The 24,363-nt window shown below is 43.3% G+C and overlaps 1 protein-coding gene across 2 annotated transcripts in view; it reads left to right on the top strand.

Annotated features, from left to right (window-relative positions):
- Nucleotides 1-24,363, top strand: part of LOC117506774 (SLIT-ROBO Rho GTPase-activating protein 3-like) — a 142,266-nt gene that overhangs the window by 30,627 nt on the left and 87,276 nt on the right. Inside the window, exons 2-3 of one of the 2 annotated variants that reach the window (XM_034166373.1) lie at nucleotides 8,171-8,366; nucleotides 17,422-17,584. In XM_034166373.1, coding sequence (XP_034022264.1) covers nucleotides 8,171-8,366; nucleotides 17,422-17,584 — 359 coding nt within the window. The remainder of the gene's footprint in view (nucleotides 1-8,170; nucleotides 8,367-17,421; nucleotides 17,585-24,363) is intronic. The other variant, XM_034166374.1, reaches the window with a different exon arrangement.

Raw genomic sequence — 24,363 nt, 5'->3', positions numbered from 1 at the left:
TATCGTCTCATTTCCATCATGAAAAAAATGGTTGTTGATGAAGTATTTCATCTCGTCTGACGAAATTAACACTAGCTGCAATTAATGATTATTTCCATTATCGATAATGTTGATTGTTTTCTTTATTAATCCATTAGTTATTAGGGCCATAAAATGTCATAAATTCCAAAACCTACCTATAAGTTTCACCCAAAGCCCAAGATGACATGTCAATGTCTTGTTTTGTCCTCAACACAAAGACATTCCATTTATACCCAGGTCACACATAGCCGGAGTCACGCAGAGTGCTGTCGGAGTTATGAATCAGCGCACATCCGAAAGATGTCAGATTTCAGTCCCAAAACGTTCTGACAGCCATCTGCGGAAGTACATACATTTGCTCAAAATCGGCCAGCGGCCCCAAGTGTGACGCGCATGTTCATAATTTTCAAGGCGCCACTGAGATGGGATACCTATCTGACAGCAATCCATGTGTATTCTGACAACCATCTGACCGCAATTTACATATTCTGAAGGTGGCATAAACAGGATCTGAAACGATCTGATCGCGGCTGATTGAGCTCTGAGATCGATCGGTCACAGCAAAGCCTGCCGACATGCTGTGCCACATTTGTCCACCTCCACTGGACCCCAGCCAGGGAGGGCAAAGGAAATATTGTTATGTATGTGACACTGTGCGCGCATCAGAAGCTCCCTGCAGCACCGCAACGCAGTTGAACGGGATGTCACTGCTGTAACGCAGGTACACCTCCTAAGTCTGTAGCAGGTATGATGTGGAAATGTTTTTCCAGCACATGCCAACATAAATAAACATGGAACTCACCTCCGGTACCTTCAGTTCCACAGCGCAGCACAGACAGCTGGTCAAGTCTCTTTCACCCGGCTGCGCTGTGTGCTGGCAATGTCGATCAGCTGACAAAAGCATAATCCACCTCTCGTATAATTAAATCCCATGTGAAGTGCTGTCCCACAACGATAATCTAACTACAGTTGTGTTATGATGCGTATCAAGTAAAATGACAACAAAAGAGTTTAAAAAAGAGAAAAGAGAAAGTCCACTGGCTGCAGCCTGAAAGTTGTGCACATATGTGAAGTTGGCGCACTGCCAGCACAGTTCAGCAGCAGTTACAGAGTCCAGCTGGACAAATAAATTCTAGGAATGCAAGTACAGTATATACTGATCAAAGACCTAAAGGGAATTTTCACCGGACTGTACAACAGCGAACATTTCGGCTCAGAGCTGAACAGATCTCACAGCTGAAATAAACAAATTATTGCTCGATTGCATTTAATTCTGTCGGACGTATGACGTGGAACTGTTTCGCCATGACAACATATGAAACTTTCACCTCATTTCTTTCACCTCATTTCGCAGCGCAGTGCATCAGGACCACACAGCTGTGGTGGAATGCTTGAAACAATGGCGGCAGCCATAAATCCCATGTGATAATCCAACCAGAAATCACGATGTAGAGCTGCGTTGTGGGGGGAAAAAACAAAATTAAAGTTTGCTCAAAAGGCTGCGTCTTATGAATAGCAGGAAAGCTCACTGCAAACTTTTAAGCAAAGGTGTCCTTTGATTGTCTGCAAAGTTTAGCTGACAGCAACACACACATGCACATGCACACACATACACACACTGGGTGATCATTTCCTCACGTCAACACACATGCGTGTGAGGTAGTGAGCCCTGGAAAAAGAGGACAAGAAAAGGAATGATTGAATGGGACTGTGGGTGACCGTAGGGATGGACACATATGACATGAGTCCGGTCCATATGTTGGTTGTTTTTTGATGTCCAGTACAGGTCCTGTGCAAAAGGAGGAATACAGCTCTCCGGTCCCGTGTTTGTTTGCCGTACAGACATTTGGAGATCGGGCAGTCTGCAGCGCCTTTTATGGACATCTGACAGCAGTCTGTGTCATCTACATGCGCTCTGGATGTGATGTGACAGGTGTGGATGAGGCAGTCTGTCTGCACTCCAACACTGCACGTCTCTTTTCCAACACGCCTCTTTTCTTCCCGACTGTGTCGGATTATGGCAACATTTGCAGTGTCGGGCATGGCTCTGGGATATTCTTGCTCTGTGTGACGGGGGCTTTACTGAAAGTGAGGAGGGAAGAAACCAGAAAATATTTTCCTTTAAGAAGCTGAAATCAGACGATATGAACATTTTAAAAACTAAGACTCAACATAATCAAACGATTATCAAAATAGCTGGTGCTAATAATCGATTAATCGTTGTGGTGCTATGTACAACAGCAACCCATTATTCACTTATATAGATGGCTGAAAGAAACAAGTTGTTTTTGCCATTTCATGTTACCTCTTTCCTCTGGATGCAATTAATTTAGGCTCCAAATGCTTGTTAAAGTTACCAGAACACACCAGGAATTTAACTACGCTGGTCTTGGAGAAAATCAACATTAGAAATGGTTATAAAGTCTCTCATTTGGAAAATTTGCACATACCTCAGAGTGTGGAATATTTTATTCGATTTTGGCTAAACCTCTATAAAATGTCAGCGAATGTTAAAAACAACAACAGTAACAACAACCGTTCAGCCTTTCTGTTAAATCCAAATGTTGTGTCATCGTCACATGGTTTGTGCTCCACATTGGCAGAATTTTGTTCATCTAAATGGGACTAATTTTTATTGCAAGCCCTCAAAGTTGTGCACTAGAATAAAAAAATCAGTTAATCAAACATACAGAGAAATAGGGGCACCATTTCTATACCCAAAGGTAGATTGTTTTTTTTTTTCTTCTTCTAAACACCACCTTATAGTGTACTTTAAAGTGAAAACTGTGTCTCTTTGTTGAATTGTAAAGGTGCAAAATCATTGCTGATCATGTTCAGAGGTACATTGTGTATACCCTGCTGGGCTACAGTGGGAGCGACAAGGCATTGTTCCATTTTAGGTCCATTCCTGCACCTTAATTTCTTAGAGTGTAGATAAGAACATCTTTAAAGGAGTGCATTTGAACACTCTTTAAAAATCCAAAATGTATTTGATGAGATGGCAGTCTCCTTTGAGACTGGACACACACACACACACAAAAAATCCAACAATGTGTTTTCTCGCCTGCACTTGATGTATTACTAGGAGATTTTGAAAGACTGAAAAACCCTTAAGTCAGCAAATGAGCAAAACAAGAATTTTTGAAGCTTGTGGATTTTTAGTGGCTGATAGATAAATGGCTAAGTAAGTAGTTTTCTATAAAGTTAGCATGCACACTAACATCTGCTAAATGTTTTTAAATCACTTTAAAGGTATTATTAGGTGCCAAAAACAACATTTTCACTTTTAGAAGTGTTTATTTCTCACTAGCTTTTACATAATATATGACAAAGAGGTTATTTTTACACACAAACAAAATGGAGTTTGCAGTTAGCAACCAGACTGTGACATCATGGTGCAACTCTACTCTGATTGGCTGTCACCCCCGCAACTCAAAAATTAACTGAACAGATTGAAACAGAATGTGACTTTTTAACCTCTTAAAATTCCTCTTAAAATAGGTGGACACCGAACCCAGAACGAAACAAGAAATCTGGACTTACCGTCATCTAGCTTCGTTTCTGTAGCTGGCGCTTCGTCAGAATTTTCAAGCTGTTGAAAAATATGAACGAATCCTGATGTCAGCCTCAATTCATCCATATTCCATTTTGCTTTCTGTCTTGATGGTTCCTCATCCTTTGCGTAGTTCCCGTATGATCAGCGTTGCGTTTGGTTGTCGTCCAACTTCGTCCATTCTCCCAACTCTGACGTCTTGCACGAACATTGACGATATCTGAACGGATCAATAACTAAAGCTCAGACAAGCTGAACGTGACTCGTCCATGTGTGTGTTTTATCAACTATTTTAACTATTTACGCACATTCCAGCCATCTGTGGCTGGGCCGTGCGTGCGGCTGGCACGTTCCATGCAAGACAAATCTGTTGTCAAGACAACCAGATCTCGCACCTGCTGGTGCTGTGGGGACCACAGCCTGGCTGCAGAAATGATCACAGGCTGGCGCTCAGTCTGATACCTGCTGTCAAGTCACGTCATCATGAATGTTTCATTTTGATTTTGTTCAAAAGCGCCAAGGTTGCCGTTCGCTTCATTTTTCTTTTGTCAGTTTCGGACTCGCAGGCTTTTTGGTGATGGGAGAAGTGCAGGGTCATTTGTCCACTTTTTCTCAACGCTTTGTGACTTTGTGCCTTTTTTTCCTTCATTCTGTGATTGCCGTGTGCCGTGTGACCGGGTCCTTACTCTGCAAAAGCTTGAATCATTCATTGAATGTCGTGCGGAGTTGCTCAGCCCATCTAGTAACACTTTCAGATCTAAAAATAACACGCTCGCAGGAAAGCAAAGACAACTATGACAATAATTGTTCTTTTACAGGCAGAATGTTGGAATTAAATGAATTTGTTGTCTTTATGTATTGTCTGCTTGTTGTTTCACACATCTAAAGTATATTAGTGCAATTTACCATTGTCAGTTCAGTAAACTGTGATGTGATGATGGTATATTTTTTTTAATTTGCTTGCAGCATTGTTCATTAGCAGAGGTTGCTTATTGTGCATTAAGAAGCACAGAAAGTTGTCTTTGTCCTTGGCCTTTATGCTAAACAGACTGCTGTGGTCTGAACAGCAGACCGGCCTGCTCCCATTGAGATGCCTTCAGAGGCATGTAACCAGGCAACTGGCAAACTATGGAATCATAGCTGCCCATCTCTGAGCAGCAAAGGACAACACATATTTACTTTGTGCTTGTCGCGCTCCCTTTCTCGCACTTTCATTCACAATTTCACTCACACTCATATACAACTGGGAAAGCATTTTTGAAATCCGTTATTAGGATACAGAAACAGCATTTAGAACTAAACAAAAGGCTCCTTTCTGCCACTGGGCCGCCTTTTCCATTGATGCATTTCTGCAAAGTTCCTTTCTGTGCACAGCAATCACATGCATGGTTGAAGAAGTTCGTCATAATGGAAACTTTGGCCATTTCAATATTACTAAACTACTTCTTATTATCTTATAGAGAGACACTTTGTTTACCTCCCCCTGCTGTGTGCGTAAGTATTTGTATTTATCACACTGTGGGGACAAAAACCATTTACATAGTCATATTACAGCGACCTGAGGATTACAGTGAAAAAGAAGACTGACGTTATGTGTTGTCCTTGAAATTTTAACATGTATTTTTGATGTGTTGCACAAAGTATGTAGATTTAGATTTTTCAATGAAATTATCATCATCATCATCATCGGCTGCTCCCTCTTTTCTAGCAAAAATCTGGTTTGTAAAGGTTTAATTGACCATTTTTAGGGCTAAGACTAGGTTTTGGATGGTATTAGGTTTGGGTAAAGGTTATTGTATGACATATTTACATCCAGTAAAGGTGGGTACACACCAGGGAGACTAGTAGAGATTCCGAGCAACCATGAGGTGGCAACCGTCCAGCCTGTCTCCAGAAAAATTTGCATTTGAACGTATTGGAGCGGCTACAGCAGATGGTAGCTGAGCATGAATGTTCTGCTCATGTGTAAATCCTCCATGACAGTCGTTGGTGCCAGTCTGTGTACATCATTCACAAAGGAAAACTGGCAATTTATATTCAAATCAAAGCAGTGTTTGCTCACCATTTCTGTTGCACTCCAGCTCTTCACTGAGGGTTCCCAGTAGGGCTGGGTATTGATATGATTTTAACGATATTGATGCTGCTTATTGATCCGATTCCTTATCGATTCCCTTATCGATACCTCGTGAATTTTGTACTAAAAGTAGGCGTTACAGGTTTTCTGTGAATTTCATTGAGTCTTAAAGTAAATAAATATGAAATTGGTCACTGTATCCTTGATCTCTGGACAGAAATAAAAATAAACAAAATGGTGTTTCGCTTTGAAGTTATTAATTCCGACTGGATTCTATTGTTGTAACTTGACTCAGCAGAGAGCCGCGTAGCGTTTGGAGCTGTGTGAACAGAACGGAGGATGATTCTCGTTTCTTTCTCGCAACAAGACAGGAATTCCAGTTAGTAACTTTAATCATCACAAAAGTGACTCACGATTTCACATATTCAGGGATGAAAGTGGTGAAAAACAAAAAAGCTGAAACCCAAAATTACCCCCCAACACCACCTGCACGAAAATGTTTGAATTCTAGAAGCTCTGAAATGCAATCTGGGACTATTCTAGACGAAAACTGGAGTGAGTGCAGCATCCATTTAGTGAGAAAAAACCCAACTTACCTTATTCAGATTCATTCCAGTAGTATTCTGCTCTTACTAGGATGCAGCAGTTTTCTAGTTTGGCAGATAGTTCTGGAGGAAATCACTGAAGAAAATAACACATTGAAAATATGGTTTGACCAAAACAAACTGTCCTTAAACGTAAATAAGACAGGGATGAAATGGAGGTGTAAGAGTCACTAGGTGTTCACAGGAAACAATTATTTATTTCTGTATGTATATATGTATTTATTTATGTATGTTCATTGTTAGTTGCATTTTTATATTTCCTGTTGTTTCTATTCAGGTTCTTTTTGTCTCTTTCTCTAAAATTATATATAATAATCAGATTATTAATATATAAACAAAAATAAATTTAAGAAATATTACAATTTGAAAACAAATGCACCCGAACGTGATGACAGCTGCAACTGCTTAATGCTAACTTTTAACATTAAAATGCCATAGACATGCTAACGCGTAAGCATCGCTTCCGTTTTTAAGTTATAAAATACATCTATCAACTGTTTCAGAAGACCATAACAGGTCGGTTTAACATAGAAAAGGTAAGTAATACTCACAGACGTATGCTCTTTAGGATTTTAGTGGGGGAAAATTAAGCGAAAGAAAGAAAGAATAAACGAAGCAATAGATCGAAGCATTGCTTCAATCTGCGAACCACTGCTTCGATTGGTTCAAGGTTCAAAGCAAAGCCGCGCTGCAGAAAAGTTGATTACGGACCCACTGCAGGGTCTGTAATCAATGTAGAGAAATGATCATTTTCCTGATAAACATCCCCCCAAAACAACGGCCACTCTGAAGGACCGATAACAGAATCGTTAAGCACAAAGCATATTGATGTTGGTGGATTGAATCTTTTCTTAACGATACCCGAAAGGAACCGGTTCTCAATACCCATTCCTAGCTCCCAGTGAGTGTTTTCCTGCTGAAATGCATAAAAAAAAATCTAATGTCCACTTTCAAAAAGATGCTTAAAACAGGTTTAAAATTTAGCTTTTTTCCCATGCATTTATAGGCAGTTAACCGTCCACATTTAAACCCTTTTTAACAGTGCAAATATAAACCTGAGTAAACCACATGCACACTTATATTTAGGTGTCATATAAAACAAATAATGAACAATTTCTTTCATGCATTGGAAATAATATTTTCATTAATTGTGAGATGGAATGAACAGAGCTGTTGCACCCTCAAATATTTATCATCTGTATACTATTTACTAAGTACTAGTGGTCTCATGTATTTAGTGAAAATATACTGGTAAGCACCTAAGAACAATGTGGACTGCCTTGCTGTCATGATTATGTCAAAAACAGTTTTCATCAATAACTGCTTAATTACATGTAAGCCTCAGAGTGTGTCCAAGAGGAAATAATGTCCCATCATGAAATATCACTTACTTACTGCAATCATACATATTTTAACATCAACCTATTTCTAAATGAAAAATCATTTTCATAATTAATACAAAGTCATGTTTCCCTCATTCCCATACTATGAATAGAACCATGATTTCAAGCTTTGCAAGCAGAAAATACAGCACCAAAAGAATGTCTGCAGCTTTTCTTCTCTGATGGCCCGCTCAGCACAATGCATTTTCAGAAGCTGACCTATATTTTCTGTGCTGTCTGCTGTAATCATCAGACATGCATCTCCTGTGCACATGCTGCCCCAACGTTTAGACTCTCCCACACGTCTTTCCCTCAAATCGCACACATGCAGGTGACATGTGAATGCACTTTGACATTGAGTTATGATGCCATGCGTCTTTTGTTAGTGCACATGCTTGTGTGACTGCACTTAAAATATATTTGGTTACAATATGTGCCTCACTCCACTTTTGGAGGACCGTACTGCTAACCAGCAGACAACATGGGTCCAATGCAAGACAGCATTTATGGTGAATGTGATTTCACTTTGTTGCAGAAATCCGTAACCAGCTGGTGGAGCAGTTCCGTTGTCTGGAGCAGCAGTCTGAGTCTCGGCTGCAGCTGCTGCAGGACCTGCAGGAGTTCTTTCGCCGAAAGGCTGAGCTCCAGCTCGAGTACTCCAGAGGCCTGGACAAACTGGCCGAGCGCTACGCCTCCAAGATCCGCACGTCAAGAGAGCACCAGCACTTCAAGTGAGTCTCGCCACTGTCTCCCTGATTGGCATCTTTGTTGAGCGCACTTCTAAATGCATATTTCATACCGATGACTGGTTCAAGCTCAGACAGAGAAAGATCACAAGCATCAGAAATGAAAGAAAAGGGATGGAAGCAGAAGAAATAACCTGAACTAAAGCCAGGTCAAAGGAAGCTTGTGGCCTCAGGCTGCTGTTCCTCTCATTTGAGTCAGACTTCTTATCCCCCCCCAACCCCTCCAGTTTCCTCTGTGTGGCTGTCATTTCATTTCATTTCCGTTCTCAAGCAACTTCACGCTAGACTGCTGTCTCAATAATAATCATATTGTCTTCAACTGGAACAGAAAAGAAATTCGGGCTTCACTTTCTAAAGAAGCCTGCAGCTTGTTGTGACTTTTTTGGTTCATGTGCTAGATTGTTTCCATGTCATTTCATTTCATATTGTCCATTCTATATGACACTAAATTAAATCAAGATCATTTTGTAGAATATTTTTTATTTTACACCAGGATAGTGCAATCAAAAGGAAAGGCATCAGAAGGGTGATGCATGCATACCTTGTGTTCTCTACAGCCCCAATGATGTGAATGTACAAGTACATAAACATGCCTGTAATGGTGTTGTTGACTATGTATGACTTCATCTTGTGATTTTTGTGTGACTTCATTATGAAATTATTCATGCTTTAGATCATTCATCTAGGCTTCTTGGTTGTTTTTCAGACTATGTTTTCCTTGACCTTTGACCAAACTGCTCTAAAAATGGAATTACCTCCAGATCTCTTAGTACCATACTCATGCTTCAGAGTGCTCAGGGTATTCCGTGTGAAATTCTGCAAGAAAATGAGGTGGCCTGATGCACGGCCACGGCCAGCATTGCATTTGTCAAAACTGCTATTTCAATAAAATGTCTGATTTCATCACAATTAAAAACTTAATCACAAATAATTCACCCATTTTATTTTATAATTGCCTGTTTTTGTCCTGCACTAATACTTTTCTCATGTATTATATGCAGTGATGCCGGTAACGCGTTACTCTAATCCGACCACTTTTTTTAGTAACGAGTAATCTAACACGTTAATCTTTCCAAATCAGTAATCAGATTAAAGTTACTTCTCCATGTCACTGTGCGTTACTATTATTTTTCATTGTGGGTCGATAGCAGCATTAAACTTGGTCTGTGGGCAGGAGGTCAGGGTTCGACTCAACTGCCCACTTTAAGCGAGCTGTGAGCTTTTCATCCACGGTTTTTTGCAGCTGCTCGACTCGTCCTCACCTCTTAAAGCGCGGTGATCAGCACACCTGCACTGAGCTTTACAAAGACATTTTTATACTTTTTCCCCTCCTTTATTTAGAATTCTGAGCTGAGCCGCTCCGTATCGTCTCGTTAAAAACAGCTGATCCTCCGCGACGCGTCAACAACTAACACTATTTTCCACTCAAATGCACCTAAACTCTCTTTCTGAGGACCACATGATGTGAAAACGCAATAAAACTTTCTTACCTGTAAATCTGGTCATGTTTTCTACATAAATAAATGGTATCCATTCTTTGTGCTCAAACGCCAAAGCAGGGGCGAATCCAGATGGAATGGGGGCGTGGGGCAGGGATGTGCCCCCCTCCCCCACAACACCCCTAGATTAAAGGTCCAGTTTTGAAGCCGTTTTTTTACTACAACTACTAATATTGCTTAAAATAATAATAATTTCGACAAGTAAAATGTTTAGAGAGTTAGAATTTAATAGTTACATTTCTAAACAATGTAGGTTTGAAATTGCAAGTTTTACTGTTACAGTGCTGTCAACAGTTAAATATGAGGTCAAGAAAGAGGTCTTTATTTTACTTTTTATAAAACAAGTGTTTATTTTCATTGAAGTCAAGAAAGGGTGACTATAAAGTGAGTTGTTGTCGGCAGCTGGGGAAAGTAACTAAAAAGTAACAAGTAATCTAACTTAGTTACTTTTACAATTGAGTAATCAGTAAAGTAACTAAGTTACTTTTTCAAGGAGTAATCAGTAATCAGTAATTGGATTACTTTTTCAAAGTAACTGTGGCAACACTGATTATATGTGTTCCTTGTCCACTGATGTCTGGCTAGTTAGTCGAAAACTGTGTGCATGCTAAAATCTTGCTTGCCAGTGAATGTCCAGTTAACATTAAGCTGCTTCATCATATTGGCAGCTGAAAACCCATCATGGCAGAATGCAGTCTGCAGTGGAAGTCTGATAATAACGTGGACAACAATTTCCTTCATTGAAACATTTTGCACAGCATTCTGTTGAAACAAGAAAACTTGGTTCTGATGGCAGCTCAAAAAGGTCCGGTTCTGTTTAAAAGCAGGCAACTCTCTGCACTTAATCAGTTTCTTGCTGTCCTTTTTTTCTCCTCATTAAAGCTAAAACACCATCCATTTGACACAGGAGGTGGAATTTTCCGTCAGCCTCTCACTGAAAATAATGGCGCATCTACCGTTTTTCTACCATGGACTGGCGATATGTGAAGGCAGTATCCATGTTATCCGCTTGTCTTCTGTTCATGTCTAGAAGCGCTGCACACCAGTAGTCGGTGTTTGTCCACACATTCCCTCAGTACTTGACATCCATCAAAAATCCACATGTAAGATGCTTTTTGCTACCGGACAAATTATTATTTGAATCTGTTCTAATCAGTTTACACAATCTGTCACAATGTAGCAACTCTCAGACTGCCACCTTTCAATTTGATGTCATTGCCATGTGACTACCAGTGCACACTGATGACTTTGTCACAAGTAAGACATGGAAGAGATGAGAAGAACATCATGAAAACTCATTATTTTTTGCTTTTTATGATGTGTTGGGTTCACAAAATTAATTTATTTTAGGGTGGGTGTTTAATAAAATTTAATAAAAATTTATTTCATTTAGAGTGGGTGTTCAACCAACTTTCATCAGAAAAGGGAGTGGCCTGATGCTTGGCCGGGGGCGGTCCAGCGTGGATACGACAATATTCCTACCAAGTTTGGATAAATCTGACAAGGAGTTTTTAAGCTGTCTTGTGTGTAAACACACACACACACACACACACACACACACACACACACACACACACACACACACACACACACACACACACACTCCAGTGAAAACAATACCCTGTTCACTGCTTTACCTGTACACATGTTAAAAAAAACCTATATATAATGAGTAAGAAGGTGTTTTGGACTCTTTTATGTGATCTGACAGTATCAGTCATGCAGAACAAAACAAGTTGCTCTGTTGAAAATGAAGAGATCTATTTCTCTTTTTAGTCTTGCCAACCAGTTAGGCATAAAGTATATTCATGGTTGAGAGCAGCAGTCAGACAGATGTTGATAAATGGAGCATATCCTCAAAGGGAGCTCCCTCCAATAAAATTCACATTGCATGACTTTTGTGTCCACTCCGTTTTCCCAGATTATCTCTTGTCACACCAAATGGTCATCATTATATCTGTGTGTCAAAGACTCTGCCATCAGTCTGACACATAATTCTCTTTGTGACTTTTTTCTTTAGTTAATATATTTTAGATTGCACACTGGGTATTGTAATCATTCCTGTGAGTGTGAGAGTGTGTGTGTGTGTGTGTGGGAAATTATAGCCCAAAAACATTTACCATAAAACATGGGTTAAAGTTCTCCGTCACCACGACGGATTTCCGTTATTTGGAAAATTTAACCACACATACGCATGCGCATGTGGTGTCATGCGTGTTTTGGGGCCGAAATATGATAGTCTCACTGTCAAAGCAACATCCCATTCTGCGCTAATCAAAGCAGCAGCAATGTCAGCGTGGACTGCGGAGGAAGGTACTGTGTGAATTTTCCATCCTCTCCACTCTGTTTACTGCTTGCCATAAGTCACGGTCCTTCTGCTCCTTGTCTTCGTGGGAACACTGGCAGACACTCCCCAAGCAGAGCAGGGTGTGGCTTTGCTTTGAACCAATGAAGCAATGATCCGACTCTGCTTCGATGGTTTCTCGCTTTATCTTAATTTTCCCCCGCTAAAACCCTAAAGAGCATATGTCGTGAGTAATATTTACCTTTTTATATTAAACCGACCTGTTACGGTCTTCTAAAACAGTTGATAGATGTATTTTATAACTTAAAAATGGGACCGATGCTAACGCGTTAGCATGTGTATGGCGTTTTCTGTGTTAAAGTTAGCATTCCATGGTGCGAGTAATTTTAGCCAAATAAAAGATTGTGAAATTTAACAGTAAATTATTCAGAGTATATGCACAACTAATATAACCATCCCCTGAGCAAGTTGTTGATCTTGGCCTCGTAGTCCGATGTGTTCAGTGACTCCAATACATACGAACGTCTGAAGAGAGATCCCGCAAGCGGCTATAAGAAGAAAATCATTAGCTACCTCCAAAACCTGGAGAAAGAGGGATTCATCGACAGGCAGGCATACTACAGATTGTACCCTGGGGACGCCACTCCATGCATCTATGGACTGCCCAAAATCCACCAACAGGACGTGCCACTCAGGCCTGTTGTATGTAGCACAGATTCCATCACGTACAATTTGGCCAAACACCTCAAGTGGATGTTGGCTCCTCTAGTGGGTAACTCAGACCACCATGTGGAGAACACACAAGATTTTGTGAACAAGATCAAAGACCTGCAGCTGGAGGCAGATGAAACTATGGTGTCATTTAATGTGACACCACCGCTGAGGCCGTCTCAGCTGTGAGGCAGAGACTGCTGGAGGATGTGTCTCTACTTGAAAGGACCAAACTCACACCAGACCACCTCTGCCAACTCTTGGAGATCTGTCTTAACACCACGTATTTCCTGTTTAGGGGGAATTACTACAGGCAGATCCATGGTTGTGCGATGGGGTCTCCGGTATCCCCCATTGTGGCCAATCTGTACATGGAGTGAGTAGAGAAGACAGCCTTGATGTCTTTCACAGGCATCCCTCCCAGTCACTGGTTCAGATATGTCGATGACACATGGGTTAAAATCAAGCAACAGGAGGTTGAGGACTTTACAGAACACATCAACTCGGTGGACTCCAATATCAAGTTCACACGTGAGGATGCCAGAAACAACAATTTAGCCTTCTTGGACTGTGATGTTACGATTGGAGAGAACAGGCAGCTCCAGACAGGGGTTTACAGAAAACCCACGCACACTGACCAATATCTGCTCTTTGGCTCAGACCACCCCCTTGAACACAAGCTCGGGGTGATCAGGACTCGTCAACACAGAGCCCTACAGGTGCCCACAACTGCAGAGGGAAGGGCTAAGGAACAACAACTTGTTCGGAAAGCCCTCACAGTATGTGGGTACCCACGATGGTCCCTGGACAAAGTGCAGAAGTCCCAGAGAACAAAGACACCAGATAGACAGGAGACAGAGACAAGAAGAAGAGGAGTGTCTCTCCCTTATTTAGCAGGAGTAGGGGAAAAACTACAGAGGATCTTCAGACAGCACAAAATCCCAGTTTACTTTAAACTGGTTAACACCTTGAGACAGAAATTAGTTCACTCTAAGGACAGGATCCCTAGTTACAAACAGAGCAATGTAGTGTATTCTATCAGATGTCAGGAAAACTGTAAGAACACTACATAGATGAGACTAAGCAACCATTACATAAAGGCTATACCAGCACCGCAGAGAGGGCACCAGTGGACCTCAGTCTGCAGTTCATCTCCACCTTAAAGACACTAACCACATGTTTGAGGACAAGGAAGTTAAAATCTTAGCCAGAGAGAAGAAATGGTTTGAGAGAGGGGTCAAGGAGGCATTCTGTCTGAAACAGTTGAAACCCAGCCTTAACCGGGGAGGGGGTCCGAGACACGCTTTGTCCCCTGTTTACAATGGGGTACTCGGTTCAAAGCAGTTTCAGTCTTTTGTTCATGATAATGAGTCATTCACATTATCAGAAGAGTCGTCAAGGGAGCCGGCAGGAGAGCCATCCATCCCATCATTAGGAGAGACAGCTGCCCTGTCATTAGGAGGGTGCTAACTAGAGCACAATAGGTGCTAATTAGAGCTATTGTTTAGTCACTAGCCTATAGCAGTCTGCCTCTCGGTAGAAGGGGTCTGGTTAGGTTTAAAACTCCAGCTTTTGTGACTTCTGATTATTCTTCTCTACAAGAGTCAAGACAGAAGTCAGACTACCAGAGCAAGAATTTTAGCTGAGGAAGCTTCTGCGATTTGAAGTGAAACATCCTCGCGTCAAGCAACCCAGTCCAGTCGAAGATTCAGCTTCTCTACTATGGAAACCACCTGGACATCTGAGAGCCTACACAGAAATCACCAGAATATACAAATTTGACTTGCTCTTTAAAAAAAAATTCTGTGGGAGATCCCCCAGACCCCCATAGTTTGAAGTGAGTTTTCTTTGTTTCAGAGAGCTTCATACCCATTAAAATTCACCAGAATATACACAATTTAACTTGCTCTTTTAAAAAATTTGTGGGGGAGGACCCCCAGACGCTTTTTTGAAAATATTTTAATGGCTTTGAGAGGGATTAAGAAGCAGACTTGCCGCTTCTGAAGAGCAGCGAATCAAAAAACCCAGCGGATCAAAGCATTGCTTCATTGGTTCACGCTTCAAAGTGGAGTCGCGCTGCAGAAAGTGGTTGATTACAGACCCGCTGCAGGGTCTGTAATCAACGTAGAGAAATGATCATTTTCCCAACAAACATCCTCAAAAACAACGGCCGCTCTGAAGGACCGATAAGGGAATCATTAAGCAAAAAGACTATTGATATCGGTGGATCGAATCATTTCATAACAATATCCGAAAAGAACTGGTTCACGATACCCAAGCCTACTTTCAACTGAGTTAATGCCACAAGACTTCTTAGTTAAGTTGAAATAACTTAGTTATGTTGAAATAACTTAAAAAAAATCTATGCAAATTGTTACATCACTTTCTCGGTTCATTTTGTAGAATGTGGGAGGGAGGCCATTAGAGAACACTTGCAAAGCTTCTGGTATTGCGGGTCCCACGCTGTTTGACTGAGCATGTTTTGTAGTTAAAGTATCTATTTTTAATGCAAAGACTTTGATTCCTTTCATTCGGGGCTGCAGGTTGACGAGGAAGAAGCGAAATGATGCTGAGGTGTCAAAAGCAATTACAGACATCCAAAATGTCCACAGCTGTCATATTCATTTGCTATGATCTATCATCTAATTTTATAAAATTCATCACTACAAAAGTGTAAACTGTCCTACAAACGAAGAATTTGCACACAGCTCTAGATAGTACCAATATATTTATATTTGAAATTATGTCTTAATACTTCATTCATGTTAGAGAAAGCTGTATTTCAGTGCGCACAACAAAAAAAATATGAGTGCACCAGTTTAAATTTAACATTGCTGTAATGTTGTGTACACAAGTGTGTAGCACAACTTTTATCTGTTGCACCCACCAGTCACAACTTCATAGTGGAGTGTGGAGGCAAAATTACAAAAACTGTGTTTACTGTCCAACTACTGGTGTTTGTGGACCTGACTGTACTACTTTAAGTTATTTGAATTTTTTTAACATTATATTTATATTTTTCTGTTAGAAATACTTAAAGTAGGATAATGAAGTAGAATGAATTTACTTTTAGTTTAATTATTTAGAATGTGGAAAATGAAGCTTATGTCACCCCTAAAATGTTTGTGATATTTGTAGAAATTCATTCATTGGTGCGTTGTCTTTGTGCTGTGCATGTGTGAACCTGCAAACAGTGTCATGGTTTGGAACTTCACGCTTACAAATTGTGTCAACCTGTGAGCAAACTGTTCACACCTCATAAGTTGTGAGTTGTCAAACAGTGAGCAAAAGCTTGCAATTAACCAGTAAGATTTCATTTGTTGTTAGATCTGATGTAAATTAATCAATAAAAATTAAAAAATCCACTATTTTTAAAATAATCTCTTATAATTGTGATTATTAATTCTTCTTCTTATTATTATTATTATTACCTTATTTTATATTTTTATTTTATTATTAGCAGTAGTAGTATTATCAATAGGTTCAAGATTCATTAATTGTCATTTCAAACATGTGGTACATGAGAGAAACAAAATAATAGTACTCATGGCCTGGTGGAGGCATGAAATGTAAAACAAAAAAACAAGATATGCAAATGGTATACTAATACATTAGACAGAGCTAAATTAACTTAAACCTAAAATTAGTTAAATAGAATAGCCTAAAAACTAACCATGTGGTTCCCAGTTCAGCACCACCCCTGCCCATTCTCCATGTAATAGAGAGTTGTGTCTTGAAGAGCATCTGACATAAACTTGTGTTAAGTCAATATGCCGGTCCATATCAGATGACCCCAGGCTAAAAGGGAGACGCAGAAAAAAAACTTTTACAAAAAAGAGATTTGTTCTTAGGGCTGAACTAAGTTAATTAATTAGTAGAAGGGAAAATAAATCCAACTATTTTATATCAGTGGAACAATACAAAATATCCAATCTTGATTTGATCCACTTCCATTGTGATGTGATGATTTGTTCCAAAACTGAACGGGTTTTTGGTGGTTTTGAGCTGTTGCACACCAACCAAATGTCAAATAGTTGGCAATCAATAAGACCTTGGGATAAATGCTGTCTTTGGCCTAATTGCAGTGAATATTGTTTTAAGCTGTCCTATAGCAGTGTGGCAAAATTGGTTTAGACTGCTTTTAAACTGTTGTTTGCTGTTCATTTTGTGAAAACTGTTTTAAAACTTCTCTAAACCAATGTTGCACACGTTTAAAAATACAATTAAATTTATAAAATCTAACAAAAACCCTTTAAATCTTTGATACTGGACTGTTGGTTATTTTTGATATTTTTATTCTCTAAATGATACTTTGAAATTTCATTAATGATTAGCTGTGCTTTTTTCTATGGGTCACTTTACAAAATTGTATTAACAAAAAATTATTGAAAGTGATCATTGTCTTCATCTTTCTGAAAAAAAAATACAACAATTTTACCTTTTCTTACATGCTTAATTCTTAAATCCTGGCCTTGACTCAACATTTACCTCCTTGACTAACATGTTGTTGTGTTGATTCTTTTAGAAAGGACCAAAATCTCCTATCCACTGTGAACTGCTGGTATTTGGTCTTGGACCAGACCAGACGGGAGAGCAGAGACCACGCCACGCTAAGCGACATCTACAACAACAATGTCATTGTCCGTCTGGCACACGTGGGCGAGGACGTCATCAGACTTTTCAAAAAGGTCAGAACTGGAATTAAGCGGAGAGAGTCACGTAACTCTGACTGTAGCTAACGCACGCCACCATGAAACTCATCTGTTTAATTCTGTGACTGATCCATACAGCTGAAAACTCCTCACACACCAGCAACAAAGAAATCACTTGAAATTTACCATCTGCGCTCATGGTGCAGCTTGCTGAGTTGTTGTAGTGATCAGACAGCAGATGATTTCACACCATGTGGTGCTGAGACAATATATTTCTCCACATTTGGTCAATGATACTTCATCAGTACAACGATTAACATGTTTTTTGCGTGTAACTCTCCCTGACCTTACGCTACACATTTGCTTCAAACCTAGTACAGATGACAGGATGAATGGAATATTGATTTTGTCTGACTTCATAAAGCCCAGTTGTTGCATCTAAGCCGCCGTCCCACGACACTAACGAAGGACAACGAAGCCCAAACAAAACAAGAAATCTGGACTCACGTTAACTTTCAGAGGCACTGTTTATCCGTTGTCCGTGTTGTGAAAGTGTAGTGACACGGACCCACAACAGGGGGCGCAAATGAACGGTCAATAGATGAGCCAAAAGTAACAATTTAATGTTGTGAAATGTGCACAACGAATATACAGACAATCTCAGAATATGATTACAGTCAAATTACAAAGGTAACGTGTGGGCAGGCTCGAGGATAGAAGACGTCTGTCCTGAGAAGGGCCGGAACCACACGATTTCTGCCACCACCGAACCTGGTGAATACTGGAGCCGCCAAGTCCCGAATTCCCAGGTGATCACCGTCTCCGACTGTCGGATCTGGTACTGCTGGCGAGAACAAAGACAGTCAAGTGTGGGTGTGTGTACACCCAGTAACAACAACGGTGGGAATGCCACCTCCACCTCTCACTCAATAGTGATGAGTACCGCAGTGATTCCTCAGGGGAAAAGAGTGCCGTCCTGCACTCACTCAGCTTCCACAGATAGAGGAACCGGTACTCCTGCAAACACTCACAATATACAGATATGTTGTAACACAAAACGGCTGAGGATATTACCTTCAATGAAGTACGATATCTCGGCGATGAGGTGGAGATGACGTCTGGGTTTTATGGAGTGAGGGGATGAAGAATGAGTGACAGCTGTCAGGAAGTAATGAGTAACAGCTGTCACTCCCGGCTGTGTCCGTGGCGGCAGCGCCCTCTCGTGCCTGAAGCCCGCACTTCAGGCAGGGGCCCTCTGGTGGTGTGCCAGCAGTACCTCCTCTTCTGGCGGCCCACACAACAGGACCCCCCCCTCAACGGGCGCCTCCTGGCGCCCGACCAGGTTTGTCGGGGTGTCGGCGGTAGAAGTCGGCCAGGAGGGCCGGATCCAGGATGAAGCTCCTCTTCACCCAGGAGCGTTCTTCGGGTCCATACCCTTCCCAGGCCACCAGATATTGGAACCCCCAGCCCATTCGACGGACGTCCAGGAGCCGGCGCACTGTCCAAGCCGGCTCCCCGTCAATGATCCGGCAGGAGGCGGCGCCGGACCGGGAGCACAGAGGGGTGAGGTGTGGTGAGGTTTGATCCTGGAAACATGGAAGACCGGGTGGATCCGCAGTGAAGCTGGGAGCTGGAGCTTCACCGCGGCAGGGCTGAGGACTTTGAGGATACAGAAGGGGCCGATGAACCTGTCCATCAATTTTGGAGACTGTACTTGCAGGGGGATGTCCTTCGTTGACAACCACACCTCCTGCCCGGGCTGGTATGCAGGGGCCGGGGACCGCCGGTGGTCTGCATGGGTCTTGGCCCTCGTCCGGGCTTTCAACAAGGCAGAACGGGCGGTGCGCCACACCCGACGGCACCTCGAAGATGGGCCCGGACCGAGGGCACACCGACCTCTCCCTCCACCGCGGGAAATAATGGGGGCTGGTACCCCAAACACACCTCAAATGGGGAGAGGCCGGTGGCAGAAGACACCTGGCTGTTATGCGCATACTCGATCCAGGCCAGATGGTTACTCCAGGCCGTCGGGTGCGCGGATGTTACGCAGCAGAGGGTCTGTTCCAGTTCCTGGTTGGCCCGCTCTGCCTGTCCGTTCGTCTGTGGATGGTACCCGGACGAGAGGCTCACGGTGGCCCCCAGTTTCCTGCAGAAGCTCCTCCAGACGTGTGAGGAGAACTGGGGACCACGGTCAGAGACGATGTCGGTGGGTATCCCATGCAGACGGACGACGTGGTGGACCAGGAGGTCTGCTGTCTCCTGGGCTGTTGGGAGCTTCGGGAGGGCCACGAAGTGGGCCGCCTTGGAGAATCGGTCCACTATCGTGAAGATGGTGGTGTTGCCCTGGGACGCGGGGGGCCCGTGACGAAATCCAGGCCGATGTGGGACCAGGGGCGATGAGGCACCGGTAATGGCTGGAGAAGTCCTTGGGACCTTTTATGGTCTGCCTTGCCCCTGGCACAGGTGGTGCAGGCCTGGATTACTCCCGGACGTCGGCCTCCATAGACGCCCACCAGAAGCGCTGCCGGACAACTGCCACGGTCCTTCGCACCCCTGGATGACAGGAGAGCTTGGAACCGTGACAGAAGTCCAAGACTGCAGCTCTGGCCTCTGGTGGGACGTATAAACGGTTCTTCGGACCTGTTCCTGGGTCCGGGCTCCGTGCCAGGGCCTCCCGGACGGTCTTCTCCACGTCCAGGTGAGGGTGGCCACGATAGTGGACTCCGGCAGGATGGGCTCCGGTGGATCCGACAGTGCAGTTTTGACCTCCTCTTCGTGTACCCGGGACAAGGCATCCGACCTCTGGTTCTTGGTCCCGGGCGATAGGTGATCCGGAAGTCAAAACGCCCGAAGAACAGTGACCAGCGGGCTTGCCTGGGTTTCAGCCGCTTGGCGGTCCTGATATATTCCAGGTTCCGATGGTCAGTGAAAACCGTGAACGGCACAGACGCTCCCTCCAACAGGTGTCTCCATCCTCAAGAGCCTCTTTCACCGCAAGGAGTTCTCGATTGCCGACGTCATAGTTCCGTTCAGCCGGGGTCAACCTGCGTGAGAAGTAGGCACACGGGTGAAGAACCTTATCAGTCTCTCCGCTCTGGGACAGCACGGCTCCTATCCCTGAGTCAGAGGCATCCACTTCAACCATGAACAGGCGGCTAGGGTCGGGCTGCACCAAAACTGGCGCAGTAGAGAACCGTCGTTTCAACTCCTTGAACGCGGCTTCGCACCGATCCGACCAGGTGAAGGGGACTTTTGGAGAGGTCAGGGCTGTCAGGGGGCTAACTACCTGACTGTAGCCCTTAATGAACCTCCTATAGAAATTAGCGAAGCCGAGGAACTGTTGCAGCTTCCTACGGCTTGTTGGTTGGGGCCAATCTCTCACCGCCGCAACCTTGGCCGGATCAGGGGCGACGGAGTTAGAGGAGATGATAAACCCAGGAAGGACAAAGACTTGCGGTGAAACTCATACTTCTCGCCCTTCACAAACAGTCGGTTCCCTAACAACCGCTGCAGGACCTGACGTACATGCTGGACATGGGTCTCAGGATCCGGAGAAAAGATGAGAATATCGTCCAGATATACGAAGACGAATCGTTGCAGGAAGTCCCGCAAGACGTCGTTAAACAAGGCTTGGAACGTCGCGGGGACGTTGGTGAGGCCGAACGGCATGACCAGGTACTCAAAGTGACCTAACGGGTGGTTAAATGCCGTCTTCCATTCGTCTCCCTTCCGGATCCGAACCAGGTGATCCGAATTTCTAAGATCCAGCTTAGTAAAGATTTTGGCTCCATGCAGGGGGGTGAACACGGAATCCAACAATGGCAACGGGTATCGATTGCGAACCGTAATCTCATTCAGCCCCCTGTAATCAATGCATGGACGGAGTCCGCCATCTTTCTTGCCCACAAAAAAGAAACCTGCCCCCATCGGGGGGTGGAGTTCCGGATCAGCCCGGCAGCTAATGAGTCCCGGATGTAGGTCTCCATTGATTCGCGCTCAGGTCGTGAGAGGTTGTACAGCCTGCTGGACGGGAACTCAGCGCCTGGAACCAAATCAATGGCACAATCGTACGGACGGTGCGGGGGAAGGGTGAGTGCCAGATCCTTGCTGAAGACGTCAGCAAGATCGTGGTACTCAACCGGCACTGCCGTCAGATTGGGAGGGACTTTGACCTCCTTAGCCTGTAAACCGGGAGGAACCGAGGATCCTAAACACACCCGATGGCAGGTTTCGCTCCACTGAACCACCACCCCAGACGGCCAATCAATCCGGGGATTGTGCTTCAACATCCATGGGATGCCCAAAATCACGCGGGAGGTAGAAGGAGTTACAAAAAACTCACCAGAGTTACTGGTTGTGTCTTGTGTGTGAGTAAAGGGAGGAGGGTGCCATCTAGTGCCCGCACCTGCAATGGCGAAGGAAGCGCCACCAGAGGGAGCCCTACCTCCGTTGCCCATCTGCTGTCTAGCAGATTCCCTTCTGACCCCGTGTCCACCAGTGCTGGGGCTTGAAGGGTTAAATCCCCGCTCAGGATTGTGACTGGGAGTCATGTGGCAATCTGTGTGTGTCTCACTTGAATGTTTTGACCCCCCCTTAGCCCAGTCTCTAAGGGCGAGTGTTGTCGTTTTGGCCGTTTGGGGCAGTTTCTCTGTGTGTGCTCAGTTGAGCTGCAGAGAAAACACTCCACGGATCAACCTCCTCATTTGGCCCTGTGCGTTTCCCTAACAATGTCAGCAGGGGGAGCTGTTGCCCCACAAAGCGCTGCGGCTGTGGAACGTGGGGGGCGGCCCCTTTTCGAACCCGGAAGGGAGAGGGGCGGCGCGTATCCGGTCACGTCCTTCGCCTCGCTCCCGACGGCGTTCCTCCAACGATTGTCTAACCGTATAACGAGATCGATAAGCCCATCTAAATCCCGCGGTTCCTCCTTAGCTACCAGCTGCTCCTTCAGAACCAACGACAGTCCGTTTATGAAGGCGGCGCGGAGCGCAACGTTATTCCAGCCGGACCTCGCAGCCGCGATGCGGAAGTTGACTGCATAAGCGGCTGCGCTCTCGCGTCCCTGTCTCATTGACAGCAGCACAGTTTAAGCGGTCTCTCCTCTGTTAGGGTGATCAAACACTGTTCTGAACTCCCCCACAAACCCAGTGTATGTGATAACAACCGTGAGCGCCGTAGCCCAGGCGCGTGCTTTACCCCGAAGCAGAGCAATCACAAAGCTATTACTAGCATCTGACGCGTACATGACGGGACGTTGTGCGAATATTGTATATGTGGAAAAAGTTTTAGATCATTGAGTTAATCTCATACAAAATGGGAGCAAAACCAAAAGTGTTGCGTTTATATTTTTGTTGAGTATATTACTCTGGAACAAATAAGCAGGACTCTAAATAGAAAACAGGAATCGATTGCAATGATTCCAATTGAAAATAATGCAGAAGCAACCTGAGCTTGTTCTGGCATTTTTACATGAAACAAACACAATAACAACGTCTATAAACCCAGAGACTATATTCACGAGGGTTTTAGCCACAATATACAAAGAGTTTAATGCTGTTGTCCGTGTGGAGCCTGATCAGAGCGTCTCAAATGCATTTCTTCTGTCATGAATGCACTGACATTACCCATAATGCACTGCTGGGCACAGCATGTCCACACTAAAATTAGTGCATTACTTTAAAACTAAAACATGTATCTGATATTCTCACTTTATAAAACTTCAGATGTGACGTTAATTTAAATAACCTCTCTAAACAAGATAGTTACATGGGCGAGTAAGCTGACTGGGCAACCACAGCTGAGCCTAGACTCACTGTACATCAGACAGTTACAGTGGCTCGGCTCTAGTATCAGCCAGGACCAATCCCACCCTCTGAACTCTCTGTTTGTGCTCCTGCCATCTGCTCAGAGATTTTCTGTTCCAAAATGTAGAACAAAGAGATTTAAAAACAGTTTTGTTCCTGCAGCAATATCTGTGCTAAACAAAAATCAGCGCCACTAAGAACAATTGACTCTGAACACTTTAAGTCCTGGTTTGTTTTTATTGTTTATTTATTCATGTTGTATGTATGAGTGCATGGTTTGGGGATGCCCCTCTCTTCTGAACTACAAACCTGATTTACCTACGGGTACGAATAAAGGAACCTGAACCTGATAACTTGTCTGAAATTAGTTTGATTAAAATTTTAACCATAAGTTAAAACTGTATGCCTCTGGATGACTTGGGTGATACTGCCAGCGTATCAGTATGGGGTCAAAAGAAATGAGCTTTTTTTTTTCTGTGACCAGTTCTCCTTTGCCTGCAGAGGATAGAGTAGTTTCTTTTAGAACCAGCTCTTCTCTGTTTATGGAGGATATAACTGTGCATCTACTATAAAACATTTAACAGGTAAGTACTCAACAGATTTTGGATTTCAGAAATGTTTGTAACTATTCAGCTTTGTTTACCATGTCTGCAAAAATACCTTAGCGATCTAAAAATTATCGGACCAAAGCTTATTGGAAGATAATTAGTCCGATAATGGTTTTCAAAGTATCTGAAAAGCTAATCCGATAATGAAAATATTATCTTCGATATTTAGCAGTTAGCGGGGCTGTGCCCACCACTGGTTATTTCTAACCAAAATTATTGGCTGCTGAGCACCACTTACAGGTTTCTGTTTAGAGCAGACATTATTCATGATAACAGTGATAGAACATCGTCTTCTGGCGTGACTGCCAGAGGTGTCTCCAACCTTATACTTCTGCATCATACCTGGAGCTTTAGGCCACATTGCCTTTAATGCCATTTGAACTGTTTGTGGCCAAGTCATTTTAAT

The sequence above is a fragment of the Thalassophryne amazonica genome, chromosome 3, assembly GCF_902500255.1.
Source record: "Thalassophryne amazonica chromosome 3, fThaAma1.1, whole genome shotgun sequence".
In the NCBI taxonomy this organism is placed as follows: domain Eukaryota; kingdom Metazoa; phylum Chordata; class Actinopteri; order Batrachoidiformes; family Batrachoididae; genus Thalassophryne; species Thalassophryne amazonica.
This window is presented reverse-complemented; position numbering and strand designations above follow the sequence as displayed.